The sequence below is a fragment of the Lutjanus erythropterus genome, chromosome 14, assembly GCF_056507025.1.
Source record: "Lutjanus erythropterus isolate fLutEry1 chromosome 14, fLutEry1.hap2, whole genome shotgun sequence".
Taxonomy (NCBI): Eukaryota; Metazoa; Chordata; class Actinopteri; order Lutjaniformes; family Lutjanidae; genus Lutjanus; species Lutjanus erythropterus.
This window is the reverse complement of record NC_139330.1, coordinates 30,584,479-30,605,728: the sequence shown is the minus strand read 5'-3', so window position 1 is coordinate 30,605,728 and position 21,250 is coordinate 30,584,479. Positions and strand designations below refer to the sequence as shown.

The window sequence follows — 21,250 nt, the reverse complement described above, 5'->3', positions numbered from 1 at the left end:
AGACACAGACTGTAATGGCTTCATTGACTGTCTCTGATAATGAGCATACCTGTGCAGGCACGTGCAGAGGGGGGGGCGGAGGGTGCTGGAGCACCTGCCCCTTTGCCCCTTGATGCCCAAAGTGCCCTTTTGTCAAAGTGTTTTTTTGTTTTTTTGTTTGTTTTTTGTAAGTGTGTGTGTGTGAAAGTCTGTCTGTGTGGCCCAAAATAATAAATAAAACAAAATAATAATAATTCAGATTTACCCTTGGTCGGTCACATGATCCACGCAGACATGCCCTCACTGCCCTGACGTGGCCAGATGTGCCCTGTAGCTAAGCGCTGCTAAGCAACGGATCGCAGTTGATCCGTGTCCCGTACGGATCGCCCTCTACGGTTCGGCATGCATGTGATCCGCGGACCACATGTGAGCATCATAGTTTTACTGTCACTGTTACTTTTGTATAAGTAAACAGATAGAAACAGATCATCAAACTGTGATGTTCATTGAAACTTTGGTGATATCAGCTGTCTTAACTTCTACACAGCTCCTCTCTGCTCACCGGTGCAGCTCTGTCTCACCCCGTCTGTAACGCAGTGTGTCTGCTGATTGATCATGACTTCTAACCAATCAGATGTGCTGTGCTGTAGGCGGGACATTGAGCCAGACTACAGAGCGTAGTTGTGTATTATACTGTACAGTGTATAATGATCTGATATATGTGTAGTATATACATAGTACAGCACTGTTTGAAGTTTGAAGTTTTTAATATTATTACCATTATAATTACTATTATCATTATTATTACATTACATAACTATGGTGATAATTACAGACAGACAAAGATCAAAGACAAGTGCATTTTTAAAATAATTTAACCCTAATCCCACCACTTTTTTCTTTTTTGCTGATCTGAAAAATTATCCGATCCGATACTCAAAACCGTGATACGATCCGTGAGCATCTTGTGTGTGTGTGTCTGACTCTGCACACACCTCTCATAAGTTATACCCGCTAGTTAACCACACACAGCGTGCTGAGAGAAAAAAGTCAGGCTTCATTTTGTTTCTATATGTTTCTTTTGTCATGAGCAAAGTGCATCAGAGAGATGTATCATTTGACTGTCAAGTTAGTTGCAGTGTTTTTCCTCTGTTTCTAGAGGCAATGAGGCATAGGCTGTTATTGCACTAAAACTATGCAATGTACATGCATATTCACATAATTTTGGACTATTACAGTATAAATACAACAACAATAACAATAATAATTAGAAGAATTTGAAGTGTGATTTTCTCAACCTCTCATTTAAACATATCAGTACTTGTTTATAACATTTGTATATATACACACAAATTCAATATAATATGCATAAATATAAAATATATAACTTTTATAACTTTGCTGTCTTGCACAAACTGGATAGTCAAACTGAATAAAAGCACAAATACATTTAAATACATGATTTCTATATAATTTAATTATTTTTTACTTTATTATTAGCACTACGAATAATAAAGGGCAGATTATGAATCAGCACCATGGAGCAAATTTGTGGCCCCCTTTTAAATTTGAGCACCTGCCCCTCCAAAGGTCTCTGCACGGCCCTGTACCTGTGGCACAACAGGATGAAGCTGTGATAAAAGGAATCTGTGCATCTCCATTTGGTCAGTATAATTGACCCCTCCTCCAAACAGCAACTTTCCAATCAGCGATAACCAATCGTAACTAGGCCTGTCAAGCTTTGCATTTTTCGATATGTTCAAGCGGTTTCCGTAGGGCTTTAAGAAGAGTGATACACCACGTTTCATCAGTCTGCACGGTGGGTCCTTTTTTGTGCTCTTTCAAAAACATAATACCCAACTGGCACCAGCCAAACTTGTGTTAGATACCACTGCATTTGACAAACTCTGCAACTTATCAATAATTTTTAATTTTGTGTCACTGCACGCCACCTTCCCAATAGTTTCAACCTCAATGGATGTGACAATAGGCGTATCCATCAGCACATATCACATTCGACAGGCACAACAAGATGAAAATGACATAAAAGACACAATTACTTAACAAGACTAAAAAGATGTAACAAAACAAAAAAAGAAGTAAGACCAAAAATGATGTAATAAGACTAAAAAGACGTAATGAGATGGAAAGTGTCATAAAAGACATCACAAGAGGAAAAGGATGCAACAAGTTGGTGAAACAAGATGAGAAAGATGGTTTAAAAAGACCATTAAGTTGTAAGTAAGCATTAAGTTGCATTAAATAAAAATGCAACAAGATGAAAAATTACGTAACAAGATGAATAACATATAACCATAAGTATTTCACCATTTGACCAATGTTTGCTGAGATGTAGCTTTAGCGACTTTTAGCATTAACATTATATCATGTATGCAGCAGTAACTTCAAATATTTCAGACCCCGGGCTTCTCTTTTTAAACTGTGTCAGAAGGAACATTAAAAAGTCAGCTGGAAACAGACTTCTCAGCTGACTCAAGGAGTTTATGCATTAGCATTAGCCTACATTAGCCAGCTAAACTTAAACGTATGAATTCTGCTAGCAAGAGTCATCATTTTAGCTGAAAAAAACCCACAGTCATGAGCTAGAAACAAGAAGCAGCTTTTGTTTACTGTTTACTGCTAATGTCGACATAGCAACAGTCACTAAGGAGGGCGGGGCTTAGCAAAGGGTCAGTCGCACAAACTTGAAAGACAAACTAGAGGAGCTTCTTTCAGATTAATGGGAGGAATCAGATTGCAGCCCTCTGCTCCACAAGGTCTAATTATTCCACTTCTACTAACATGATTATCTCAAGACCTCTTGCTATGAGTCAGGTCTGCACCTATTCAAGATTAGGGTCAAACTAATTAGTTTTTCAGTCAATGACTTCAGTCCTTCAGTGTCTTTGCAATAAATTCTTACAAAGCTTTGTGATTCAGCCGCCTAATAAAAACACATCTGAGAAATAAAGAGTCCAGACTGAGAACATCTTCACAGAAATGATGATATGTGGAGTCAAGGTACATCAAATAAACAGGAACATTAGTTTGTTCTAAGTGTTTTGGGGTTTTTTATTACTTCTGAGAGAAGAAAGAAAGAGAGGTACAGATAGAAAGCTCTTTGGTCAATAGCTCACTTTCTTCTCCGTCTCTGTCCTCAAGGGCATGAGACTGGTAAAACGCAATTCTCCTTGGTCACTGACTCATTTTTAAAAAATATGTGGGCGGATGAGTCTAAAAATTGGGAGAAAATCTTGTAGATGCTTTCCAGTGTCCTTTACAAGAATGACACAGGATATGATTCATATTTAGAAAAGTAAAGTAGGAGAAAAGCTCATAAATGTAGTATTACTAAGACTAAATTTGTATTAGAACATTAAAAAATAAAGGTAAATGTTTTTTTTGGTAATCTATCATTTATGCCAGTGAAACCAAACTGATGTTAAAGACCACAATGTCTCAAAACAGCACATCTGTGACATTCTGCATCTGTGTTGTTCCTTTGTGAAACAAAAGCACTTGCAACTGTCCCAAGGCTCCTGTTTTGAATTAATTAGAGCAAAATTATCGATGTGTTGCAGGTGGAACTGTTGATTGCGGAACATAATTATGACAGCTCAAAGCATGTTTTACTAGAAGTCATTTGTAGAGCCTAATGTAACGCTAAAGGAGGGCGGATGCGAGGGTCCAGTGTGTAAGATTTACAGGGATTTTTTTTTGCAAAATATTACAGAAATAATCCTAAAATAAGAATAGTTGTACTTTCATTACCTTAGAATGAAAAGTTTATATCTGCAGAGAGTGTAGGTTTTGGTTTTATCTATCAGATTTGATATCTGGAAGGATCTGCTATTCTTATATCTGTGTACAGTTTAGAACTCAAAGCCAGTATTAATGGGTTGTTTGGGATGAAAACCTACAGACCTACACAGGTCAACTACAGCAGCTCTAAGCTCTCCTGAAATAAATTCCACTTGTGCATCATCCTTTTTTTCTCTTTCTCTTTAGGAGGCGCAGAGAGAAGCTCCAGGCCCACTTGAAGGAGAGTCGCAGTTTGAAGAACTATACCGCTAATTCCCACAATGCCCTGGATGCCAAGATGCGGGCCCCGAACACCAGCCTGCAAATGCATGAGGTGACTCAGTGTACCATCTTGACTTTCTTTTTAAGTGTTTCTTTTTAAGTGTTTCTTTTTAAGTGTTTCTTTTTAAGTGCTTTCTAGTGAAGGACACTGTACATGTCCATACACCTGGGCAACAGTATTCATGTATGTAACCCAGGGTGCTCCCATTTTATTTCTATGGAAGAGGATTAGGGCCACATATGAAAAAAAAATGTATTTCCGTTCTGAGAAAAGGGAGTGAGAATTCTAAAAATAGTGACAATTCTGAGTTTAAAGCCAGATTTTTGTGGGCTAAAGTCAGGATTCTGCATTTAAAATCAGATTATTGAGAAAAAAAAAAGATGAGAATTCTGAGTATGAAGTCAAATTTCCGAAGGAAAAGGTCAGATTAAGGAGTTTAAAGTCAGATTTCTGAGGGTAAAACTTCTGTGTTGTAAGTCCAATGTCTGGGGAAAATGGTGAAAATTCTTAGTATAAAGTCAAATTTCTGACAAAGTGACAATTCTGAATTTAAAGTCAGATTTCTAAGGGAAAAAAAGTCAGAACTCTGAACTTAAGATCAGATTTCTTAGGAAAAAAAATCTAAATTCAGAATTTAAAGTCACATTTCTGAATTTGAGGTCTGATTTCTGTGGGGGGAAAGTGAGAATTCTGATACTAAAGTCAGATTTCAGACTTTAAATTTAGGGTTTGAAAAAAACTTTTTTAACTGACTTTAAACTCAGATTCTTTCCCTTCTCCGTACATTTCTTTTAGGACTGGCTGCCTTAAAAAAATTAAACCTGTTCATAAGTTAACCTGGGTGACATTAATTTGAACCAACCATAGTTAAGAATCAGAAAAAGGGCGGGACTTCATATTTGTCATTTCAAAGTCCATCTTCAGTTGCTTATACCAGCATAAAAATGTAGCACCAGACAACCAAACTTTATTTGTCATCTTTTTCAACATTCAATACATGCTCCATAAGTTCCCATCAGCATAAATTTAAAATATTCTCTTGCTTCAGTCAACAAACATTCAAAATTTGATATGTGGCAGCAGTGGCCCTGAAGAGATTATCACAAATCAGACATATGCAGTACACATAGAAGACCTCAGAGTATTTGCACCTATCATAAAATTCATCACCCCCCTGCAGTTTTTAGCTGAATATGAATCAGTATGTCTCCACCTGGCCTCTTGCATCAGGCTCACAGGTCTTTGAGTGAGCAATCGTTCAGTGGTTTGGGAGCACGGCGCTGGCCAGCGATGTCATTCATCATCTTCTCCGTGCTCTGTGTCATCACATCTCCCCCAGATGTGCATCGCCGAGTCGTCGGCATGGAAAACATTACCTTAATTTGAATGTCAGTCAAATCCACATCTTCCATCGCCTTAGGGGAGCGTATATACGTATGTATGTATTTGTGCACCACTGGGCATAAATTAGCTTTAATCGTCATGTTTATCAAATAAGTTACCTCTCTAATCCACACAGTTTTGACACACAGCTTTATTGCATAAATTCTATTTCTCCTTCAAAGGCATGATTTAAAATTAAAATGAAGCAAAGCACATATATTGTATACTCCACAGACTATCCATCATAAACACATTAATATACACAAGATGGATAAATCACTGTGTGGGGGAGGCACAGAAATTGGTATCCTGTACGTGCGATCAAGTTTGCATAAAGAAGGGACAGGTTAATTACAATTCACACTAGTAGTTCATTATACAGCTGACAGTCAACACCAGTTTCTTATCTTATCAAGATTTTATCCAAGTAGTTCTTGTCCTTCCATTTAAGCAGAGCTTAAATTTCTCCAAAATGTCAGTCTGCTCCTTTAAAAATCTAAGTAATAAATCAGAAAAAAATGTTTTGTTGTTTTTGTTACGGGCAGGGTCATTTTGGAAGGCACTTATGTACAAGTACGGTGCACAAACCTGGTAAATAACATGGGCTTTTTTATTTTTAAGCAGAGATGCCGAGTCAGACTTGAGTCACACATTTGATGATTTTAGTCTTGACAAAATCAAAAAAATTCCTGCAACTCGGCTTGGACTCCAAGGGCTGGGAATCAGTACTCAGTACCTTTAAGGTATCAACTGAAATAACCCAGTATGATGTAGTGTTGAAATTTTTGCCAGTCAACATGTGCAGTGCAAGAACAGAAAGCTTGACAGACAGTCACCAAGGAGGGCGGGGCTTAGCAAAGGGTCAGTCGTGCAAACTTGGGTAGCCAGTGTCATAACAAATGAAGAGCACATAATGCACACTGGCCAGAAAGACAAACCAGAGGAGTTTCTTTCAGATTAATGGGAGGAATCAGATTGCAGCCCTCTGCTCCACAAGGTCTAATTATTCCACTTCTACTAACACGATTATCTCAAGACCTCTTGCTATGAGTCAGGTCTGCACCTATTCAAGATTAGGGTCAAACTAATTAGTGTACCAGTCAATGACTTCAGTCCTTCAGTGTCTTTGTAATAAATTCTTTCAAAGCTTTGTGATTCAGCCTCCTAATAAAAACACATCTGAGAAATAAAGAGTCCAGACTGAGAACATCTTCACAAAAATGATGATATGTGGAGTCAAGGTACATCAAATAAACAGTCAAATCATTATTTATGTGTTTTTTCTCACCATCAATCACCACAAGGTTCTTCATGCATAACCTTGGAAAAAGGCACTGACCGAAGTACTCTATTGGTAACAGGAAAACTTTAGGGGTACTGGTGTTGTGTGTTTAAATTTAATTAAATGTTCTTGATTAACTGTTTTTTAAAAAGTGGACAGGGAAAAAATTGATTTCTTCTTAATTTTCTAACTAATAGGCTTCAAAATTAACAACCAAAGCGGGTACATTTTCCATTTGGTGAGTAAATCTCAAAAGCCTCTCTGCCACACTGGCAAGTAAATGTTTGTACCAAAATAGTCTCGTAATAAAAAATGATGCTGAGCATCTTTGCCGCGTTTTGGTGTCAGCTGTGCTGCTTCTGTCCTCTGCTGTTTGTGTCAGACCCTGACATGCAGGGGTAATTTACAGATCTACATCACTTTGTACGGCAAAGTTCCTGGATGCTGAGAGGGACCTAATAGTGCATTCAAGTGCACCTTATAAACTATATAACATTATCAAACAATAACAATATCCTATTCATTTCTACATGGGCAGATTTGATTCTTCCCAAAAAAAGGCACATTTTGTTGCTAAAATGACATCAAATTTGATGAACTGCATTATGATTATTAGGACTCAAAGTTTAGGCTTGGTCCTACCTCAGTTTTCCCAAGTTAATTTATGAATTTTTATAAGACTATATCATCTTCCACAGTCCTGTATCTAAATGACCCAATCTGGCGTCCCAGCGTCAAGGTCTACAGTGTTTTGGTTAATCTTATGTTCGAAATCACACATCTTGACATACTTCTACCTTTCCTACAAGCACTTATTTTTGCAGAGAAAGACTAATTTCATGCTGCCAATAAGGTGACAAAATACTGTATATAACGATTCAATATCTAACTTGAATCAACAGGTGATAGAAGAGTTTGGATGGAGCCGGACTGCACAGGCCCTGTCAGCTTTGATCTCGAGTTAACAGACTTGAAAACAGAAGGGTGCTCTTGCCTCAGGATCTTGAGATTCAGTCCACAAAGGCTTCAGATATCTAAGCTATAGCTTGGAGACATGAGCAAACCGAAGCTTGAAAGCAATCTGTAAAAAAAAAATCAGGAGTTTTTGCGTGGACGGCGTGTCAGGTGTGCCTCCTCTTATTAGCCTCAAGCTGGAGCTCTGCCAAGGACAAACAAACTGGCCTCCCCAAACTTACCAGATCAAGGGAACGGCAGCATTTAGTGTCTCTCAAAGCTCTCCTGGAGTAACCTTTCTTCTGTGTGTTTTAGATCTCTCTGCTCCAACACGGCTGGTTTAAATGACCCGCTTGCTATCAAGCAGAATCACGAGCTCATAATGAGTCGAACGCTGTACATTTGTTGGCGCTCGACTAAAACTTGTGCAGACTTTCAGTTTTGAATCTCTGTTTAAATCCTCAAATGCATTGCCCTTTTTGGACCCCTGTTACTTTTCACTTTTTTTAATCTTTCATTTTTTTCCTAATCTTTTTTTTTCTTGACTTTTCTTACGCAAGTCAATGTGAGGAATGTTCAAACCTTCTGCTCTTTAAACACATTCCCTTTCTTCTTTCAGCTAGGAACTTCATTCAAACTTTAAATGGGTCACTGCACTTTATCAGTTCACTTCAGCTTTGTGATACCTCTTTCATACTTTCTGAGAAATCATAGTGTAGGTTTTATGCTTCTTTTAGACTATTTGATACTTTATAATAGATCTGAATTTGGGCAGCTGGTCAAGTTAAAGACTCTGAACAAATAATATATAATAAAATGTTCATTCATGCTTCAAAACATCTCGCCCACGGGAGTAATGCTTTTTGTTCTGTGACCCCTAACTGATTTAGGTTCTTTGTCAGTCTTCACTGTGTTTCTATCTCAAGGCCAAAATCTTTCTATACATACATTTTTATTATTGCTTTAAAATATTACATTCCAATTGATTGAACACCTTTTTCATTACGGTGATGTAATTTTATCTTTTCACAACCAAACCGATCGTACTGAGTTTGCAGCCAATGGAGACCAACACAGGTGGTGTTTGGCCGAATATACATCTCCTCAGGTGTGTGCATGTGTGTGTGAATGTGAAAACTCGTTGACCTGGGCAACACAGTAGCTCAGCGGTTAGCACTGCTGCTTCACAGTAAAGAAGGCTTAAACTCCGCTACAGTACAGTGACTGGCCTCTGACACAAGCTATTCCAAGCAATTACTTTAAACTTTGCTAGATGTGTTTGAAGTAATTGTTGGCTGAACTACCAGATAAAAAAGAGACAGATAATTCTTTTATACCTGTCTTCTCATCCAGAAGTTGAGGCTGTTAGAGGCACAGCAAATTTCATCCATGGAACAGAGCAACCATACCACATTTTGCTCAACCATGCAGAATTTTGGGTGCAAACAAATGCTGTTAAAGTGCCAGCACCAAATAGAGTAGTGTCATTTTCATGCATGTTAATGTTGGCAAAGTAGTTAGTGGACAGAGTGACACATGACTAAAATGGTAAAATAGTGTCTTAAAAACTGACAGATGTCAGAAATACATCACCTGGAGACTAAGAGTTAGTTACTTGTGTATGTCTGGATATGTCACCTAGTCGTTTTTCCACTTTGATGCAGGCAGACACTCATCAACCACTTTTTTCTTAATGACACAGATCATTGACCGACAGAGACATAGAGTGATTGTTCACCTGACTGTCCAAAGGACACTCAAGGGTGAAGCAGTTTTCTTATTTTAAACTGTCGAAGATCTCATAATTTGCATTGTCTGCTAGGCAAATTGGAAAAATTGTTTTCACCTAAAAAGGGGCAGAATTATGATGCATGCATCCTAGGCAGTGCTACAAGCTTTGTGATGTAGAAACTACTTGCAAGGCCAGTTAAGTCAAGTCAAATTTTATTTGTATAGCTCAAAATCAAAAATCACTATTTGCCTCAGGGGGCTTTACAATCTGTCCAGTATGTGATACCCCCAGTCCTGTAGACCCTCGAAAGAGTGAGGACTCCCACCCCTCCCCAGCTCCCAAAAAATCCCTTTTTAACACGGGAAAAAAACAGAAGAAACCTCAGGGGGAACCACAGTTGAAGGATCCCCCTCCTAGGATGGACAGACATGCAATAGATGTTGTGTGTACAAAACAAAACAACAAAATCACATAACGGTCACAACAGCACTCAAAGCTAGCTTGCTCACTATCAGATTGCTAAATTTCAATATTCTATGAAGCCTATGTCTACAATGCATTATTCTGCATTATAAACATACTTAGAAGTCAAGTATCATAATACTTATGAATGATACATAATTGCTGGTCACTCACTGACGCTTTTTTTTGGCAAGGGTCATTGTGTATTACAGTTTTCATAGCTGTAATACATTATGACCATTGTATAATAAAATATAATCACTGTTATAATGCATTATAATGTGATTGTTATGTATTACAGTTAACATATTTTTATTTGTGTGCATCATTTCTGTTATGACCTGTTAAACAAATACATTCATTTTACTGTTACAATGATCCCTTATGACATCTTATAACCAATTTGTAATGTATTATATCTGCGTATACCTCAAGAATTTCGTGACTTTACTTAAAACTGCCCGCGACCACTTAGAGTAACTTATAATCACATCAAAATGCATCCCAACAATGACTAAACACTAAAGTATTATAAAATGGTTATAGTGTCACAACTCTGATAATTATTATACACTATATCCTCACCAGCATTTATGACCTATTATGATACTTATAAGTCATTGTAAAATGCTTTATGATATGTTGTGATTATTATTATAAAGCAATATAAATATTTATGAGCGCTTATAAGTACAATTATACATTGCTACCACTTTATGTTTATAATCCTTTATGAATATGGGCATTATAGAAAATGTTGCCATAATTATCTCTTATAATGAGTCGACTATTCAATCATATATGTTGTTGCATTCTACTATAAACCACAATAAAATTGCATTATATTAAAACATAATAGAAAAGTAATAGTCTTTTGACTCTAATTTTGTTAATTACTCTATTAACACTTGCTCATGAATTACTGATTATTGTTTACTGACTCTCCAGAACGTATTGTTGAGAAAAACAAGCCTGATCTTTAGTATATACGTGTTGCTTTTAAATCTTGTTTTTCTTTATTTAATTTCTACAAGAGCCTTTGGGAGACTTACATGCAAATGAATTGTATTTGTTTGTTTTGTGCCTACGCGCCCAGAATCACATAGATTTCTGTCTGCAGGCAATCAATTACCAAAATTTCTGAACAGCAACAAGCACAGGGTCAACAGTGTTTTAGGAGCGTGGACTCACACAAGCGTGTCATACACAGCGGACTGTTTGCTTAATTTATTTCACGCTTACATTTCTATTGCGTGCCCCTGCCACAATTCAATTCCCGTTTCATTTTTTTCTTATCTCAATTAAGTTGGGGTTTTTACTTTTTTGTTGCAGTGAAGCACATGGACATGTCGATAAACACCCCGTATAATCGGGCAGGTTATGACGCAGGCAGCAGAACTGCCCAGCAGTGGCCCGTTATAGGAAATGAGCACTTCTGATTAGCACCGCAGGGCCATTTGTTGGAAGTATTTGATTAAGCGGTGAGCTAAAGAGCTGCACTGACTGAGCCGGTCTTTCTCTATCAATCAGTTTTACCACCCTATCATGTATTCCACAGGTTCTCCACAGAGTCCGTCCGTCACTGCCGCATAATTGAAACTGCTCCGTCTCTATCATGAGCAGGACTACCCTGAGCCTGCTCTGCTGAGACTCCACACTCTGAGAAGTAAAGGTGCTCAAAACGTTCTTCAGCTAGTCCCCATGGGAGAACCATTTTTGGTTCCTGGTAGAACCTTTTATAGTGATTCCACTTGTAACCATTTCTGAGAGTTCTACCTAGAACCCAACCTAAAGGGTTCTGGGGGTTCTATTCAAAACTTATCCACCTAACAAGAACCCACTCACAGGGATCTATGGAAAACCTTTTTATATTCCAAGGGTTTTATCTAGAACTCATCCAGGCTGTTCTTGTGAGAACCTTCTTATATCAAGGGTTTTAATCTCGAACATACCCATGGGTTCTGCCAAGAGCCTTTTTATTTTCCTAGGGTTTCATCTAGAACCAATTAAGGGATTCTACAGAGAACCCGTTATGTTCCAAGAGTTTTATCCAGAACCCAGCCAGGGGGTTCTACTGAAAACCCTTTTATATTCCAAGGGTTTTTGTCTAGATCCCACCCAAGGGATTATACCAAGAACCCTTTTATGCTCCAATGGTTTTATGTAGAACCCACCCAGTGAGTTCTACCGTACATCCCTTTTATATTCCAAGGATTTCATCTAGAACTTATCCAGGCTGTTCTTTTATCTAAAACACACCCAGTGAGTTCTACCATAGTCCTCTTTCATATTCCAGGAGTTTTATCTGGAACCCACTCGGGGGGTTCTGCCCAGAATCTCCATATATTCCAAGGGGTTCATCTAGAACCCTCCCAGGGGTTTCTACCAAAAACCCTTTTATATTCCAAGGATTTCATCTAGAACTCATCCAGGCTGTTCTCGTGAGAACCTTCTTATATGCCAAGGGTTTTTATCTTGAACATACCTAGGGGTTCCGCCAAGAAACTTTTTATATTCCCAGGGTTTCATCTAGAAGTCCTCCCAAAGGGATTCTACAGAGAACCCTTTATGTTCCAAGAGTTTTATCCAGAACCCACCCAGGAAGTTGTGCCAAGAACCTTTTTATATTCCAAGGCTTTCATCTAAACCTTATCCAAGGTGTTCCAATGAGAACGTTTTTATATTCCAAGGGTTTTATCAAGAACACACCCAGGGGGTTGTACTCCAATCTCTTTCATATTCAAAGAGTTATTTCTAGAACCTATGGAGGGCATTCTACCAAGAACCCTTTTATATTCCAAGAGTTTTATCTGGAACCCACTCCGTGGATTCTACCAAGAGCCCTTTCATATAATACAGATTTTATCTAGAACCCATCTGGGGCTTCTACCAAGAACAGTTTTGTATTATGGCACAAAGGCTCTTTGAAATTTCCTTCAAGGATTTCAACAACCCTTTACACAGCTCTTCTTCTTCAAAAAAAAAAAAAAAAAATTATACGAAGCAGATGTTTCTGTGTAGATGCTCAGCCGTTCACAAAGAACCCCTTTGGAACCCTTATTTCTAAGAGTGTACTGTGTATGTGTTTGTCGGTGTGTGTCTGTGTGTTTATAATGCTGTAAAGCTGTTATGGATGACAGCATCTCTGTACAAATCATAAAAATCATCTCCTGCCTCCCTCTGGGCAGTCTGTCACTGTTAAAAATCCTCAGTGCCGGGGGCATACAGTGTATTCTGGTCCCTGTCTCAGAGATTAAAACATCCATTACAGTGCACACACACAGACACACACACGTACCCATTAATATAGGCCATTACATGCTCCCTTTGCACCACAAATGTCCGGACTCGGCATGAAGTCACTGTCAAAGCAATGATTACTTCTGCCCGTTGTATCTGTACGTCGTTTATGGGGCTGGAGAGCAGAGAGTTTCTTTCCCTGCAGCTGTGCGAGAAAACATTACATTTATATTGATGACCTCTATAAACAGTCACTATTGCTGTATGACACATGCACACAGTTTCCGTTTTTTCCTTGAGCGCTCTTTCTAAGGCCTAAATCTATTTTCAGACTGAAACAAAATGGAGGCTGAACCACACAGTGTCAGCGCTAAATGATCGGAGGCACTTTTCCCTCTTTGAGCTGGTAGGCACGGCTCTCCATTATTATTCTCTCGCGGATAAATAAGTTAAACACAAGACTTTTTCTGTCTGTAACTGTAAAAGCAAAGCATTGTTAAATTGGTGAACTTGGACACTCCTTCACTTACGACTAGCAGCGGCAATTATGCTGCCATTTATTTCTTCTAATCATGAATTAATTAAAAGCACATGCAAGCATTAACCTTCCCTCTCTGTTTGAATAATTGTAGCCCACTTTCCAGCATAATGTCCCACTGTTAAAACTTCAAATGTTCTGTTTTATCACAGGCTGAGAAATGAACAACTGTTCGCTGGAAGCTTTTGTGTCAATTAGCAGCTTGAATATGTGTGCTGTGGGAAGATCAGCGAGTGGGCGGAGAGACACAACAGGGTGGTGTTAGACTAAACTGTTAAATCTTCAAATATATTAGATTAGCAATATAGACTGTATATTTATTAGGGCCCGATCGATATTGGATTTTTGGAGCCAATAGGGAATAAAACATTTCTGATATTGAAACATCAGCTGATATTCTTTATTTACATGAAATCCAAAATCTGATCTGGGAACTTTCACTGGGATTTTTAATAATTATAAGTAACAAAATGGGGTAAAAACATAAATAGAACAAGTTGAATTAAGAAAAAGAATCAAATTACATCAAATGTTGCCTATAAAACTAAAAAATAAAAGATAAAGAAAATTATATCCTATGAATGAATACTGAACAACATAGCTAGCCTGTGCTAGGCCAGTATTGAGCCAATAATATCAGCTGACCAAATTTTTTGTTTCTCTTACAATATTACCCAAAGCAGTGTTCACAAAATATAGATTTTTAGTTCCTTGTTTGGAACCATACATTCTTTTTCACAGACTGGTATTCCTTATGACAGGTGCATAGACCTCAATGTCAAAAATCTTTGAATTGCTCCTTTAATGTCACATTGTGCCTGTAGATATTTTTCATCTAAAGAAATTTTCCTCACACCAAATAACACAACTGTCATGGAAGTTGCGTCTGGTTACCTGAATTGATTTACCGGTAAACAACTGCAGTTACCTGAATTTTCAAAATGAAGGCATTTTTTAAATACCTTATTCATTTGTAATGCAATGCAGTATTGCACCAAAGTGTGTCATAGACCCTCTGGTCCAATGTTTTGCCGTACTTAAGTGAGAAAAGTTTTGATGTAAAGTTAGCAATAATGCATATGTGACACCTGGATAGACTTTAAAAATAAAACTTGCTGACAAACATTTCAGGTGACAGTCACAGTTTGGTTAGGTTTAGGCATTTGGTTAGATTCAGAAAAATGGTAAATGGTTTGGCAATAAAATAACTACTTCCCTAAAAGAATCAATGTTGACCTTGGGTTTCACACAAGAACTAAACCCCAGTCTGCTGTGTCAACGTCCTGTGTTTGATCCATCCATTCAGCACAGCCTCCTCCCTATTTGTTCTCACTCTTTAGACTACATTTGTCTTTTGTTACCATCATTTGGAACAAAATGGTGCTGGTAATGCACCTTTATACTTTAAAGATACTGAGTACAAATTAAGTACACAGGTGCTGTGTACTTTTCACACCTAGGTGAGGTAAAACATCTCATTGACACGGTAAACTTTTTGTGGATTGGTGGATCTATTGGACACTTTGGAGTGATACTGGACTGCTTTTATGTGCTTTTTCCAAAGATAAGGTCATCGAAAGGGTTATTCTTAATGTAGTTATGTATTATTTTACATTTGAAACCACTTGTGAGCACTTCAGTAGTGTAAACTTTTGTTGAAGCTCCAAATATTAGTCCACCTAATGCCCACTTGATGCTAATTTGACCCAGATAACCAAAAAATAACTGCCAAATTATTCAGACCTCCGATGTTATGTAATATTTTCAGCCAGCCAGAGCCATTCCCTGAGGTTTTAGGAAAATATGAAATGAAGAATTGTGTTAGAAGAATTGTATCAGATGTGGAGACAATCAAACACTGCAGTACCTTCTAACCAATATCATTTTTAAAAAGCTTTCAGCAAAGATCTGTTATTCCAGGAAGACATCTGACCAAACTTAAAGCAACATTATGCAAGAATTAGTATTTCTTCAGTTTCAGAGTGGAGTTCACTTATACGCCACTGTAGCTAAAACAGCCAAACATCAAACCAGTGCAACAACACAAGGCAAAGCAAGCCATCTAATATTACTTACTGGTCCATCAGCAAGAAGCCCAGTTCAGCGTCTGTCTTGCAGCCTTTTATGTACTGCAGCTCAGGTGCCTATTATGCTACCCACGAACTCTAAGGATCCCCCCTCAACCTGGACCTGAAAACTAGTGTTAGTGATATAAACCATGGATGTACTAAGGAGAACTGGATACAGACAAACCTCCATTCATTTCTGCTAGGTGCCGAATGAAGCCAAATTCCGCCTCGGAGCTTCTGCAAATGTTTCTGCATTGTGCGACCAACAGAGCAAGCACAGTAGAGAGCAGCTAACTTCCGTTTTAGCCTTTGCTAACTTGGATGGGACAAAATTATTTAAATATGCAGCTCTTCGAGACTCAATTGTTATAGGACTGAGGGAACTGAATTCTGAGGGTGAAATGAGTCGTTTTGCAGGGGTTGTGACACTCAAAAAGATTTATCCACTTTTTTCACAATGAAAATCTATGGGAGAAAAGTCTTTTTGGGCTGCAGTGCATCATGTGATGCTGTCATTATGCACTTTGGCCACTGTCTCAGATTAGCTTCAAAGCTTGACGCTCTTCCTGGGGCCTTGCCAATGCTAACTTAGCCAACTAGCTAATGGTAGCTACAGTTAGCAGCAATTAGAGTTTACTTTAGCAAAAAATAAAGCTAGCTGTTTAGCAGCTAGACATAAAACCATAACATATTTTTTCTGTAAAGATCTAGTTTCACTAAAATCAATGACATAGTTGCTGGTGTGTGACTTAGTGCTCTAAAGTGTTACGTTATGATCGTATCCATCAACCCTAATACTACAAACAGGCAATCAGGGTGCAGAATAGGAAAAATAGAGGAACCACTCTCTCTGTTACAAGAGTAGCATCAATGTGGAGCTGTTATTTTATGGTAAAAGTTACATAAAATTACTTTTAATTTGAAAATGCAAACAGACTCAGTACCTTGCACATTTAAATTTGATTGAATTTCCCACAAAAAATCAATAAAGCCACACTCACGAGCAGTATTTGAACATAAGCGATACACTGCAAGTTAAGCCCTTGTTCCTTACCAGAGCCAGATTTTGTGAGGGTTAAAGTGCAACTCAGATGTAAAGGTTTCAAATTAACATAGAAAATTAAAGATTTATGTTTCACAAGAGTTCCTAACAAACCTGCTCCCTAATCATCTACATCCCTGCTTCAGTGGAGATGGTAGTATATATAAAGTTTCAATTCCATTTTAAAAAGAAAGAATGTTATAGTTTTATAAGTACAAATCAGCCTTCAAATGTCTGTTATGGTCACATAACTATGGCAGCGTGTGTGACGCTAATGAGCCTGGTGTCCTGCCGAGGGACCTCGAAAGGGATTGCGTCAGTGACAACCTTGTTAGTCAGACATCAAACTCAGAACTTTGTATAAAGAAAAGGCATAAATGTATTGTGGAGCCAGAAATTGCAGAAAAAAATAGGTTTCTTTTAGCTTATGTTACAAAAGTCTAGACGATGCTAAGATAATGCTGAGGAGAGAGAACTGTCACTGACAGATAGATGCAAACTGCAGATAGGTTTGTGTTGTAGATAAGAAATCAAACCAGCACCACTCCTCTTACATCTTTAAGGCTTTTAAACTTTAAAGCCTGAAACACTTTCTTGCGCTGTCCTGTGTTCTTTTGAGTGGTTCACGGCAGATCTTTGCTGCTGTGCAACTGTGTCTGCCTTGTCAACCGTATTGTGAAGTGCAGAACAAAGAGCTGTTTTGTTTCATTGCATATTTGTCTCTCAAGAGATGGCGACCAACATGAACGGGAGTTAAAAGGGAGAACCTGAGACTTACAACTTACCACGATAGTGCTGATTTAGATCTGCTATCGTGGAGGTTCCCACAGGGGGGAAAGGGCAGGAGAGGTTACAAACTGATGGTTCCTTATTTGTCTTACAATGGCAAAGCATGTCATAGACCTGCCAGCCCACCGCGGCCCACACCCATGTATGAAAAGTACTCACATTCTCATTTTGACGTCAAGTTCGTAATATAACACAACATCCAATTAGATTTTCAAAATAAGCCTTGCTGAGAAACTTTTCAGGTGTTGGTCACATTTTTTTTAGGCAACAAAAAAAGAGAACTGAGTAAATTCCAGAAAATGTTGCTGGAAATTATTTTACAGTGTCACTGTATAACTTGCTGTATTTCTTACAAGATAGTTATGACAGACTGCTCAAAAAGCTTTTTGTGCAATCTGAACAAATCAGTAAAAATAATACAGGACTATAATAGTATAATATATATAAATCTGTTGTAAAACAAGACAGTCTAAAAGTATGTTACGTCCAACAAATCAGTCATTGAATGTAAATTAGTAATTTTAATGAGGTATAATAGGCTAATGTATGGTAGTTAGCAATAATGAGCGCACCATGCCACAGGTTGGAATCCTGAAGATGTCTTGGTCCCACAAAATGGTTCAGCTCCCACCCTGCAGATGAATGAAAACACACAAAGCAGTTAAAATCAGATCAAAAAGACAAAAAACCATCCCAAACCCTGATTAAATAACCTCAAGTTTAGTTGACTTAAATATACTATATAACATTATAAAATAAAATGTGCAAAATAACCATATTTGTTTAAGCTGTCAACCCTATTTTAATTAGCTTCTAACTTACTGACAAGCTAACGGTTATGTTGTGCCAACCTTAGCGTGCAAAGTTAGCAAGATAATGTTAGCTGTGCTGTATTAATTGGACCAGCGTTAACACTATGTTATTGTAATTTCTGTTTAAAAGGATATATTCCCAGGGGGTGTTATTAAAACTTGTAATAATACAAAATATTGCGCTCAAGTCACGGAGAGTTTTGCATTTTAAGATGATAGTTTGTGGTTGTTTTTTGTGGTCAGTTAGTTTTACTGTATTTAGATTTACAGTAATAAAAATTACAATAATCTACTGTACTCAGTTTATACAGTACGGAACTGTTGAGAATTCAATAATAATATTGTGAAAACAACAGATATTGTTTACTGTGTGGGAAGAATACATATCTGAAGAAAATGATGATAATAATCTGTTCAGAAAGTAGCCAGAGGTTTCGTTCAGAGTGCAGGAGGTGGACTAAAAAGCATCACCTTTCAATGTGATCAAACTAAAGCATGATATACAAACCAAATGATAGAGACGGAGACAGTCCTGCACTGTATAAAGCACTTCTTTATGGTTCCATATATAGGTTGTTTTTATTATACCTACTTCTCTATTCACATATTCAAATTCTCCATTTTATCCGAATATTTCTAGATATTTCACTCAACACAGGCACTGAGAGCTTAATTGCATAGATTTACTAATCAACTTTCTCACTGTGGTAAATCCAGGCTTTGAAAGGGCTTATTAATTATTAATATCGTGGTATTTCTGCCTTATTTGATGCAGATGAGAACAGAGAGCTGGGTTGATATAATGATCGGCCTTTATACACGGCAATAAAGGCTGGAACCACAAAGTCATTTTCAAAAAAATGAAAGCTCTGACATATATAATATATAATGTGAGCAGCTGATTGTGATATTAAATGTCAGACATGATCTTTTTTTAATAGAATTATGAAGATGATGTTCATTTTTGTGCCATTTCACCAATGAAAGAAACCTTTTATGGGATTTGTGCTTAAATTAGGTTTGCTTGTTCGGGAGATTTTTAATCATGTAACCATCATTGTCTTGTATTTGCAACTCAGTACATAGCGGGGGGACATGGATGGATGACTGGCGATGCATTTATTATTTCATTCACATAGACTTTTACAAGAAATATACAGTAATGATTTAAGTGAATTGTACCTTAAGTAAAGTATCAAATGGAAGCATATTACTGCCTCATTAGATGCTATTAATTTAAATCATTAGTGTATATTTGTCATATAGTTCAGTGAATGAAGTAAAAAAAAAAAGGCCAGACCAGAAGCTTTTGAACAGCCCAGGCTGGTGGTTATGGTGTGCCAAGACTTTCAGTGACTCCATCTGGCTATAACCAGACAACTCTTTGTTGTCACTCCTAAAACCACGCCTGAAGCTGCCAATAGTCCCTCCTAGGATGCTGACTGGCTGTGCAATTTTGGTGCGAGCACAAACAAATTATGTGCAGGTAAATCTTGCTAACCCTATCAACAATTTCTTGGGGGGCCACTGGTTAATACACTTAATATTAATACATATAATAACAACTTAATATTAATGTCAATTATCCTTAGAAACGTAAATCTCCATCAAAACATCAAATAAGTCTTTCATTTCCAACATGGATAGCAAAAGGAGACCTGCACTTGTATCCCTTCTTGATGTTTGTCTGAAAAGGACATGACAACAACAACAAAAAAAAAACAAGTTATTGGCTTCCTGTCATCCAGATCGTCCTTTTTCTCTCCTTGTTTGAGGAAAATATACAAAATCCATTTCTAAATTCTGTCACAGCTGCCTTGCTTACCTAATTTTACCATCCTGCTCTCGCGCACTAAAATGATATTAGCCTGCCTGAATCTGTCATAACAATGTCATAAAATAGGAATTATTAAAGAAGAAATATGTTGTTGATTCCATACTATTCCTTCACCATCTCACAATCCGTGCATTTTTTTCCAATCAAAATGTTTTGGCTTCATTTTTGGGATGCTCTCATGTTGTCCATCTTTATATATGCCAATGATAGTTACCCCAGAAATTCACATTAATAGTGGATGCTCTGCTAAGTTAAGTTTGCATTACAGAGTAAGTTACATTTTAAAACAAATACACCCATATGACAACTGCCTTTAATGTCATAAATGCAGTGATGTTTCATAGGTAGGCTGTCATTTTTTCCTGCTCAGCTGACACATATTCAGCCATCAGTGACACATCTGGACCTCAGTGAAGTTACCATTTCTCATTGTTGCTAAAAGATCCGTGACACAACCAGAAGCCCTAATGCTCTTGATTTTTATCGAGCTGTCAGCAGCCTCCCTCCGCTCTCCGCACGGTGCAATTTACCTCAGTCCCTGAAAAGGCACGAATGATGTTGAAGAAGGTGGGGAAAAGGCAGAAATAGATGTAACTCGACTCCATTTAGTCTCTGACAGTCAGCTACCAGAATCAAGGCAGAAGGCACTCCCCACCCCGAGGCTCGCAGTGTGTGAGATAGAGCTCAGGGAGTTAACAGAGGAGATCTAAGAAATCTCAATATAACCTGCTTCAGAAGGAGAAGTTTTAGTTTGAGTGGAAACAATTACTTTGCATGATGTCTATACAAACCCCAATCCCTACATTCAATTAAATACAGTACAAAGACAAGATATTTAATCAATCTTACTGTTTTTTGTACGCTCATTCTGAATTTGATGCCTGCAACATGCTCCAAAAAAGTTAGGACAGGGGCATGTTTAGTTCTGTGATGTATCATTGTTTCTTTTAACAACAGTCACTCAGTGTTTAGGACACTAATTGTTTAAGTTTGGAAAGTGAAATTCTTTCCCATTCATGATGAACGACTTCAGGCGCTCTGAGTCCG

General features: G+C 37.7%; 1 protein-coding gene across 1 annotated transcript in view; it reads left to right on the top strand.

Moving 5' to 3' along the window:
- The window catches only part of nrg3a (neuregulin 3a), a 608,543-nt gene that overhangs the window by 570,690 nt on the left and 16,603 nt on the right, over positions 1–21,250 (top strand). Inside the window, exon 6 of the mRNA XM_084735640.1 lies at positions 3,988–4,114. Within this exon, the coding sequence (XP_084591766.1) occupies positions 3,988–4,114 (127 nt within the window). The remainder of the gene's footprint in view (positions 1–3,987; positions 4,115–21,250) is intronic.